At 44.8% G+C, this 11,255-nt stretch overlaps 1 protein-coding gene across 1 annotated transcript; it reads right to left on the bottom strand.

Annotated features, from left to right (window-relative positions):
- Nucleotides 1-366: 366 nt before the first annotated feature.
- Nucleotides 367-1,329, bottom strand: LOC102444176 (olfactory receptor 6C4-like). The gene has a single exon (XM_025191022.3). It carries the CDS (start codon nt 1,327-1,329, stop codon nt 367-369), a length of 963 nt encoding a protein of 320 aa, XP_025046807.3.
- Nucleotides 1,330-11,255: the final 9,926 nt, after the last annotated feature.

The following is an 11,255-nucleotide window of genomic DNA, read 5'->3' on the forward strand; positions in this document are numbered from 1 at the left end:
CCCAACCCTCCATGACTTTAGTTTTTCTTTTACCCATCTGAAGAAAACAGTAACCAATCACAGTTCTCCACTCACTGAAGCTTTGACCTTTGTCACTTACTTCTCAGAGGTGTAATTGACAACAGTGAATCCTAATGAGTGGAGAATGAATTTCATCGAGTTCAGTGGGAAGGAAAGAGAGCCAGAACCTCACATAAGATGTGAAACTCCTTGCAGAATTCAGGCAGTAGTGTTCATGTACAGAAGAAAGAAAAAAAGAAAGAAAGAAAAATGAAATCTCACTCATTTCTCAATGACTCAAATGGATTCTGTCTAAGAAACAAGATCATTTCTTCGGTATTGTAGTATACACTGAAATTTGCTCTTTCAAATTCTATGCCTGTTTCTCAAAGCAACCAATTTACAAATAGCTTTTCTCAGGGATTCTTTGACCTCCTTGTTTCTCAGGCAGTAGATGACAGGGTTGACCATGGGAGTCAGGACCGTGCAGAAGACCGAGAATATTTTTTGGTCTACCTTCCCAGTACTGACAATGGGAACCAAGTAGACAGCGATCACGATCACATAGTAAAGCGTCACCACGATGAGGTGGGAGGAGCAAGTGGAAAAGGCCTTTTGCCTCCCGATGTTGGACGGGATTCTCAGGATGGCGCTGATGATACAAACGTAGGACACCAGGGTGAGCAGAAAGGGCACCAGTGCCCCTAAGACAGCAACAACGAACCCCAGCAATTGCACAATCTGGGTGTCGCTACAAGACAGCTCTATCATTGGCACAAATTCACAGAAGAAATGATCAATTTCGTTGGAATGACAGAACGTTAATCGGAACAAGAAATTATTTACTATGGTGATGCCCAGACAGCTGCTTATCCAGGACCCCGCCACTAGTTTCATGCAAACCCGGCTGTTCATCAGAGCAGCGTAGCGGAGGGGGTGGCAAATGGCGAGATATCGATCATACGACATGGCTGTGAGCAGCAGATTTTCTGTAGTTCCCATGACAGCAAAGAAATACAATTGTACGATGCAGCCCTTCACAGAAACACTTCTGTTTCCAGTCAGGAGGCTGGTCAAAAACCTGGGCAGAATGGTGGAGGTGTAGCAAATCTCCAAGCAGGCCAAGTTCCCCAGGAAGAAGTACATGGGTGTGTGAAGATGCTGGTCAGCCATCACTAGCACAAGGATGAGGAGGTTCCCGGCCAAAGTCACAAGGTAGATCACTAGAAACATGAAGAAGAGTAGGGGTTGCAATTCTGGGTCATTCCCAAAGCCTAAGAGGATGAATTCCACGATGAGCGTTCCATTTCTTCCTTCTGCTTTCTCCATAACCTGTATAGAGAAGAAGAAATATTGCTACAATCATTGCTCTGCAGTTGTGCTGTAAGTCACACTGCCAGAAATCTGAAGTAGATAACCATGAACCACTTCATGTCTCCCCTGGAAAAACAAAGTTGTCAATCAAAAGTAGCAGAGGAGTAGCCATGTTAGTCTGAATCTGCAAAAGTGATGAGGAGTCCTGTTATAGACTAACAGCTAAATTGGAGCATACGCTCTTGTGGGCAAAGACCCACTTTGTCCGATGCATGCAGTGGAAATGCATCTGATGAAGTGAGTCTTTGCCCATGAAAGCTTATGCTCTAATAAAAAGTAGACAACTCATTTAATTTTGGGGTTCAGCATCCCATATAGGTGACCCAAGAGCACGAAACCCTACCGAATGACAGAAATGGCCCATCTATGGATATGTCTACGCTACGGGATAAGGTCAAATTAAGATACGCAACTTCATCCCCGTCAGTTGTGTAGCTGAAGAGGAAGTACCTTAACTCGATGTTTGGCACTGTCCACACTGCAGGAAGTTGAAGGGAGAACACTCTCTCTTTGACTTCCCTCACTCCTTGTGGAAGCAGGATTACTGGCAGCGACCGGAGTGTCCCTCTCAGTTACAATTAGCGTCTTCACTTCACCCACTCATTCGAACCCTGGAAAATCGACAGTGGCAGCTTTGATCTTCTGTGTAGTGTCGACATACCCAATGTGGCCAAAGCTCTCTCAAACTCTAAAGAAAGACTTTGAGATTGGGAACTTGTCATATCGGCGCCTATCAGTCTGTCGATTTTGTAAATATCAATGCATTGGAAATGAAAGTTATTTGGAGGTCTATTATGGACACATCTACACTGCAGCTGGGAGGCATAACTTGCCGCTTGAGTGGGCATACACGTGCTAGCTTTGATCAAGGAGGGGATCGCACTGCCCAGATGCCGTACAGACAAACAGAAACACCAATGAGGCTGAGGTTTTCACAATGGCCTGCTGAGCTGACTTCTATCACAGTAGATTCCCTGAGAAATTCGCACCATTTTTAGAGCTGAAGACCAGAAACCTGGAAAGATCCTAAATGCACTCCCTGGACATTTTTCTGATCTAAGCTGCAAGAGTGTAAATTCCATCAGCTTCGTGTGTAGCTGAGGTCTGAACCCAACCCCACATAATTCAAGCAAAATATTAATAAAAACTTATCAAGAAAGAAATTAGAGTCATATTTTCCATAAGGGAAAAAATGTGCTAGGAGAAAAAAAGAAGAAATATATAGACAGAATGAAATACAAATATATAGAAAGAGAAAAACAAAGAGATATGAGAGAGATCATCTCTTTCTCCCAATATTATGAGTAATATAATGTTTAAAAAAAAAGTAGGAGATTCTTGCTCTTAAGGCCAATGTATTAGAGACAAAAAACCTGAGGTCTCTTTTTTCCTTTCCCCTATCCACTTTATCATCTACCTTACTTTCTAATATCTGCATCCACTGACATATGAATCAACATCTACAGCCAGAAACACAGCAGTGCCTCGAGGGTGGAGTGACCTAAAATTATGACAGAAAAATGGAGATCCGGAAATACACACACACACACGCATGCAGAGAAGAGGGACAACTTGTTTTGTTTAAAAAAATTTGCGAGCAATATATCTCACCTGCTGAATAATGAAATACACACACACACACACACACACACACACATGACGCTAATAAGCTGCAGCTTGAAACTCTACACTCTAGTACTCGCTCATCTGGGAACATCCGCGGTCTGGCAGGACCATGGGTATTGCTGGACCAGAGAACCTGGCTTGGAGTGGGGATGATCAGGATCAGAACACAGCCTGAGCTGGTGGTAGTGAGGCCAAGGACTGGGAGGGTACGTCTAGACTACAGGCTTTTGTCGACAGAAGTTTTGTCGACAGATACTGTCGACAAAACTTCTGTCGACAAAGAGCATCTAGACTACATTCAGTTCTGTCGACAAAGCAAGCCTCTTTGTCGACATAACAGTGTGGACGCAAAGGACAGTGTAGATGCAAATAATGCCTTCTATCGACAGAACTCTGACAACAAAAGGTGTTATTCCTCGTAGAATGAGGTTTACCAGCGTCGACAAAACTGCTGAGTTTTGTCGACGTTATGTCGACATAACTCAAAGGTAGTGTGGACACAGGTATAGTTTTGTCGACAAAAGTCCACTTTTGTCGACAAAATCCTGTAGTCTAGACACACCCGGAGAGTAGCCCAATCTGGCGGTGGGGATGGCAGTGCTGGATGGGGCCATGAGTGAAGACCAGTGGCCAGCGCTGTTGCCCAGGAGTGGAGCTGATGGCCAGAATGGGAGCCTTGATCTCCCCTAGTCCAGAAAACACCCTGGTTCGAGACCATTCAGGTCCTGAGGGTTCTGGACCAGGGAGGTCCAACCTGCGGTTACGTTCCTGGAGGATAGGTCCATCTGTGGCTCTTAGGCAGGATGGGTAGGGATGGTGTCGATAAACTCAGTTTGCCCGCAGTTGGGAAGGGGTGTCATGAAACGAGTAATTTGATGATCTCCTGTTCATTTCCTCTGAAGCACCTTGATTCTGTTAGAACATAGGATAAAAAACAACAATAGGCATCTTAGCGTGCGTGTGTGTGTTTGAGAGGGAGAGAGTTTGCTACGCACTGTCAAACTGTGGAACTCCTTGCCAGAGGATGTTGTGAAGACCAAGGTTATACAATGGTTAACAGAACAGCTGTAGACATTGTGGATAAACAGAATGAGTGGGGATGGCGTTCCTAATCTGTTTTTGTCAGGGGTTGGGAACAGATGACCTCAGAGGGATCCCGAGATGATTCCCTGTTCCGTTCACTCCCTCTGGAGCACCTGGCACTGTTGTCAGAGAGGATACTGGGATAGATGGACCATTAATCTGAATCCATCTGGTCATTCTTATCTTCTAAATTAGAGTAATTCATTACTCTTTATTAGCTCCTTTTGCTAAACCCCTCTCCTTTTATGTGATTTTCTACCATATTAATAAATCAATCCTATTTTTTTATTGTTATGGCTGCCTAAGCGGGTATTGGTCTTTCCCGTATGAGATACTATTATTTTAACTGTGCTGCTTTGCCTTTTACATGGATGATATTTGCAACTTTCACTTTCAACATACTATTTCCTTCAGATTTTCTGCAGTAAGATTATCGCTTTCCAGGACGTTTTCCTGTCTCCTCTGCCATTGACAGTCTTCCACAATAAACTGAGCTTTGGGTTCCTACCTGAATGTCTTAATACTACATTGCGTCTTGGTGTACTTTCTTGTTATTCCTGTTCACAAAAATTAATTTCTCCTTCCTGTGGGACGATGCAATCTCCCTTGATATTTCTGCTGGTGGGAATTTGAAACGATTGCATAAAAGAAAGTGAATATTTATTTGTAGCTGGGAAAGACAATGATAAAAGAAAAGTCTTATTATTAACCGGAATGGGGAAATCACAGGACACAACCGTTTCCAAAGGCGAAATAATAGAGAAAGCAGAACGTTGATTCAAAAGTCCAAGAGATAGAAAACAGGGAATGTCTCATTTCAAAGTAAATTCACGCAGATTAATTCTGGTCTGAATGGAAATCTCTGTTCATGTGTTCCATTAGCCTTATTCCAGCAGAGCAACTTACCTAATGTAGAACTGACGTCTCTTCTATTTCATAGAAAGAGGGCAAATAAAGACTCCCAAGTTACGAAATTCTTGCCGAAATTTCCCAGGTCAGTCAGATCTCTGCTCCTGGGATTCCAATCACGGGCCAAGAAGACCCTAAAGATGCCACATGAACAAAATTTGAATCTCTTTCTTGACATTGTCTGTGATGTTTAAAGGAACCTGTGGGAGCTATGCCTTTGAATATGAAATGCGTTTGGGTTCCTATGCTTTGTAGGTGGCTTTAAAAATCCCCTGGGGGCCTTGCCTGCCCCCAACTTTCCAAACCTTGCTGAACGAGCGAGATGCTCTCAGTGCAAGGATGTGACCATGCTACATTGTACTGTGATGGAAGAAGGAGTCAAGCACCATGTACGAACCAAAAGAGCTGATCAGGGTGCTATGTGCTTACGGTTTATCTCCCTCTGCTGCTCCTGCCCTGAGCCTTACCGGCCCCAGCACCCTCCTGATTGCCATGCAGACTAAGGGAGTGGGGGTAGCTGATGTCTGGGTGTTTCCTATGCTTGCCTCCCTCCTGCCCATCTGTGCAGATCTGGGAACAGATCTCAGGAGCTACAGAGCTCAGCCACCGTGTTTGGAAGCTTCTGTTGTGAGCACACGGTGTCTCATAGATTTCAGAGCACCCATCTCTCTCTCTCTCTCTCTCTCTCTCTCTCACACACACACACACACACACACACACACACACACACACACACACACACGCTCTTTGTGCCCGTCACCTAAACACAGACCCTGACAGACCCGCAAACACACATGCTGTCTCTTTCACACTCTACTCCCAACACGCACCTGCATTGTTGTGCTTACTTCCTGCAAGGCAACTCTCTTAGCTGTAATTTTATTCTTTCAGAGTTCCGTGTTTGCCGTTTTTTTGACTGGCCGATGCCTTTCAGAATTTTCTTTCTATATTATGCTTCAACTGAATTTCTGGAAGAGTGAATTCCAAAATACCTGCCCTGTCCTCCCTAGAGTAATTCTACCTCTGGTACTTTTTAAAACTATACATTATATCTAGGGTATTTGTTTGTTCTTATTTCTACTATGGAAAGATGGTGCACAGAACAAAATTTGTTCTGCACATGGACAAACACATTAAAGGGCACATTGGTGTGAGCAAATATACTGTGGAAGCTGAATGGGAAAGGTGGAGGTGGATTTATCTGCTGTAAAATGTAACACTTTATTCTGAAAATGAGCAGGGAAAATGGACAGATGACAATCCCTATCAGATGTAGAGAAAACACCTGTGACCTCTGTGGCACCTGACACAAAACCCCATTGACTGCAAAGTCAAAGAATAAGACCCTTTCCTTAACTACAAAGGGTTTTGGATATGGCCCATAATTATCAGATCCACGGTGCTGGAGCTCGTGAGGCAAAGAGAGATTAAGGATTGTTTGGACCCTCTTTTCCAGCTGTTTCCAGGATGGCACCTTATAACCAGTCCAAGAGACCCTATCCTCTCTTTAACGAGATTGCAATCAATGCAATTTGCTTAGTGTTGATTCGTTGTCTGGTAAATCACTTCACTTGCTTGGTTCATTCCCAAATATCTTCTGGAGACCAAAGAACAAATGTCAGCGTGAGGGGGCCGACTCACCGCCATCCGGCTGTCCTTGGAATTACTCCTTTCTGCCCCACTGGGTGCCTGTCTTTAGGGGGTGTCTCCCCTCTTTCTCTTCATCACGGCGTCCTGTTCAGGACACTGCCCTCACCAGCGCTGCCCTAGCTCCTAGGAACCTCCTACTCCTCCATCAGCCAGGCTCTTACTGCTCTCCTCCCAGAGCAGCAGCCAATTCCCCTCTCTCCCTCCAGGAGCCTGTCATTAAATAGCCCCCAGCTGGGCCCCAATTGATGAGGCCTGTCTCACTGGGGCTTTACTCCAAGCCCTTGCTCCGGGCTGGGGTTTTCCCTTAAAGGGACAGTGCTGGGCAAGTGCCCTGTGACAGTCAGTAAAGGTTGTTCCTATTCACCAGGGATTCTATGCTAGTGGGGAAAAGGGAAGGGGGTAACAGGAGATGGACCACTTGATGATTCTCTGTTCTGTTCACTCCCCCTGGCATTGGCCATTGGCATTGGCCACTCTCCAAAGACAGGATACTGGGCTAGATGGACATTTGGTCTGACTCAGTGTGGCTGTTCTTATGTACTAAATCTGGGAGCCATTCACGGCTCTTCCTTATGCTTGTTTAACCTATAATCTGACTCTGATGAATACCCTGAGGGGGCTACCTGGAACTGGGGTTCCAGTGAGCCCTCTGATCCCCTGCTTCCAGACCTACCGTTCCTCCAGCATTCACACAGGTAGAGACACACCCAAGTACAGGTACCCACAGGCTCTCAGACCAGCCTCTGCATGAACCAACAATAGAGAAGCTACAGTCAAGACATTCCCCAGCTCCCCAACCTAGGTCTCCAGGACTGTACCCGCTTGCCCTGATCAGAACACTGAGCAGGAAAGTTTTATTCCTTGGTTCGCTTCTCCCTCAAAATGGAAAGGAACATGCCCACTTGTGCTAACCAAGTTGAGATTTTCCCCAAGAAATGTCACTTCCAGGTGCACTGACTTAGGTTACCACTAGAAACTAGGTTATTAATGAGAGAAAATAGATTTTAAGCCATTGTAAGGGATAGGAGCAGATGACCAGAAAATGCACAAAAAATTAATAATACAAATTCTCCTAAATTGAAAATAACAGACTAGTTAAATTGAGTAGGAATGAATAGTTTCTCACCCTGAGTGATGATACCAGCAGTCTGGCAGATTCTCATAGCACTAGATGCATTTGGTTTGCAGTCTGGATTTCTCAGTTTTCCATACTCAGGATGGTGCCACAGGACTCCTTGCCGCTTTTGGTCTGGGTGTAGCCCTTCCCCTTCTTCAGTCTTTCTTCCTCAAGTCTTCCCAGGAGCCCTCTTGTGTGGGGAGTGAAGAACGGAGGAGATCACTCCCCACCTTATATAGCTTAAAAATAGGGTGGGAATCCTTTGTCTCAGAACTTGGGTCCCAGACCAGTTTGTGGAAAAATACAGACGTCTCATGAGACATGGGACCTGCCCACCTGCCCTTGGAGATTCCTAGCAAATTGTCACTTCCAAGCTCCTTATAATGCTCTAAGGATGGCTCACCATGAGAGAGACCTGTTTCTCCTCATGCCCGTGGTTTACCCCAGTGACTCGTTATCTTGATTAGGTTCTTCACACACAACTATCTAAACTGTCTTACCCTGTGGGACATCTCCAAGTATCACATTTGAAGTACAGATGCTTAGTTAATAGTTGCTCATCGAATCACAAACATGATATGTGCATATTAACAGGAGAATTATACTCAGCAAATCGTGACATTTTAATCAACACCTTGAATCACCCGTCATACATGAACAGAATTCAAATTCATATCCAATCATATCATAATATTGCAAATAGATATAATTTTAGGTGCACCGTCTACCTTCATTTTCATTCCTCCTGGACCGAACCAGCAACCATATATTTTTTTTCTGACACATTGGATACATGGACGCATTTTAATGTTCTAAATCTGTAGATGTCATTTTAATTGTGAAGCTTCACTTTTCATACTGTTGATCCATTGCCAGCTACATCCTCACCCTAAACCTTCCTTAAGAACATCTCAGAGAAGTTTTTTTGTTTTTCTGCTGTGTTATCCAGTCTCTTTTACCATTGATAGTTATCTCAGTAAACTGAGGTTTGCATTCCTGTCTGTGTGTCTGGATCTTCCAACTCTACATGCTATATTTTAGTTTTCTTTCTTTACACAGGAATTAGTGTATGTCCTGGTTCATAATTTCTCCTTACTATGAGATGATGTCATCTTCCTCACTATTTCCGCTGGTGGGAATTTGAAATTATTGCTCCGAGGAACATTAATATTTACTTTTAGACAGAGAAAACAGTGATATAAACATAGTTGTTCTCCATAATTTCTCCCTTGAGATTAGTAAAAACACAAATTCCAAAGGGCAAAGGACAGGAGAAACTTTGACTGAAAAGATGGAGAACGGAATAAAGGGGAAGGACTGATGATATAGGACATTCATGTAGACAGAACATTTGATCTCAGTTGGAATCTCTCTTCAACTGATATGTTAGTTGAGTGGACCTGCTAGAATAATACAAAAATGGAGCCAATATCAATTGTATTTTCTAGAAGAAAAATTAAATGCTCTTGCGCTAAAGCTCCCAGGTCACTCAGATCTCTGGACTTGGAACTCCAAACACAGGCCAAGAAGCCCTCCTAAGTTGCCTCTGAATAAAGTTTCAGTTGGTTTCTTGCCGATGGCTGTGATTTTTAAAGGAGACTATGGGTGGTAGGCACCCACTTGATTTTGAATGTCAAAGGGAGTTGGGCACCTAACCTTTGTGTGCTCCTTTTGAAAGTTCCCTCTTTCACACTTGATGGAATAACCTGCACCCATCTGTCTGGTCTGCAACAACAGAGCGAACGGCTCTGTGAGGCATACCTGGGTTGTCGACAACTCCCTTTGATGTCGGCAGGGGAGCGTCCAGACTATCGCGCTGAGCCGACAAACAGCTGATCATCTGTTTGTCGGCTCAACGCGGCAGCCATGTAAATTTAAATGAAGCAGCGATTATTTAAATCGCCTCTTCATTTTACTCTGTCGGGTAGCCTAATCTACATGCCTCTGGTGACAGAGGCATGTAGTTTAGACGTACGCTGTCTCTCACAGTGAGAAAGATACTGCAGTTGATATGGGATGGGATGGGTGGCGGTGAATGGTTGAATTGTAAAATGTGAATAAAGAGGGTGTTTGTTTATATTGAGAGTCTAAGAGGGAGACAAGTATCCCCGCTCATGTTTGATGCACAGAAAATAATGGCTCCCTTTGTCCCTTAATGGCCCTGACCCAAAATCCTTGTAGTCAATGAGTAAGAGTCTTTCACTGAACTAGAAAGGTACGTGGGTCTCGCCAATAAACACAATGTGCAAAATATTGGCATAAAGGAGCCATCATGAGAGAGAGAGAACGGTTTGGTGCCCATTATGTGTCTATACTTAAGGGGTTTGGGGAGTTGAATCTTGGAGAGGTATAGGTAGAAGCAGTCCAAGTTTGCAACCAATTGCAAGGGTCATCAGTGTTAACGAATGGGACAGTAAATCCCTTCCCCCACTTTGCTCCATTATCAAATATATTCAAGAGAACAAATATCAGAGGACAGTCAAGTTTACGGCTAAAACCTAAGAATAATGTAGCACAGAACAAAAGGTTCCCTGCTAAACCAGTCTCTAGGAGGCCATCTCATGGTGTCGCGTTGTAGTCTCCTAACACAGCTGTCCACCCAAAATTACACCTCTCTAGACATCTTTTTACACCTTTTCTGTGTACAAGTAAAAGCATTGCGCCATTCATTTGAGAAGAAACAGCTGTACACCCTGTTTCTCCATGGGGTACCATGTACCGAAGGGCATGAAAGCACATTCCAGGCCTATACTAGACCAGAACTAAGATATGTCTTTGAGTCATTTCATTTCAGGCCTGTGAAAATATCTCCCTCCCTGTCGCTTTGGTCAAATACCTTCAACTGGCATCTATCCAAAGTTCTGCATCCACAGCTGGTGTAATAGCACTCTGATCATGCTGTTCTGGGGTAGCTGGCATAACAGGAGGATAAGGAAGGTGTAGGCCAAATAATCCCATGCAACTGCCCCACTCGTTGTGCCCAACCATTGCATTGGGTCCCACTGGTTGGTTGCTCCTTTCCTACCCTTCATGGAAATGGAACGCTATGGCCCAGTTGACTAAGGCCTCCTAGGCCAACATCGATGCTTCCAGTTTTTGAGGAGACCTCACAGCCACCATCCCAGCGCCCCACTCCCAGAGGTGTTTTGAGTTTACAGTTCACCTCTACCCCAGCCCGGAGACTGGTTTCACCACTTGATCCTCTGCTTTCTGTCCCCACCCCCAAGCCAAGGGCCCCCTGCTCGCCCAAATGATTGTTTTTTCTGTTCATCAGTGGCCTCTGTGAGAAAAAGATGCCCCCGTAGACGCTGACTGCAGGCAAAGAGGGGCCCAACTTCAAGCCCAACCTAGCTCTGCGCCAGGAAGCAGTTGGCCTCTCCCCATGGCTCCTGGGAGCGGGAGGGTGTCTCTGCCAGGTCAGTGGGGAGTTGCAAGGGTGGTACCTGTGGGCAGCATCACACAGAGATCCCCTGACCTCCCTGCCTCCAAGCCGCTG

This window comes from Pelodiscus sinensis, chromosome 30 (assembly GCF_052426305.1).
Source record: "Pelodiscus sinensis isolate ZL-2025 chromosome 30, ASM5242630v1, whole genome shotgun sequence".
NCBI lineage: Eukaryota > Metazoa > Chordata > Testudines > Trionychidae > Pelodiscus > Pelodiscus sinensis.

What these genes read in the sequence shown, in the direction of transcription:
- LOC102444176 (XM_025191022.3), bottom strand. Translation starts at nt 1,329, where the DNA reads ATGGAGAAAGCAGAAGGAAGAAATGGAACGCTCATCGTGGAATTCATC.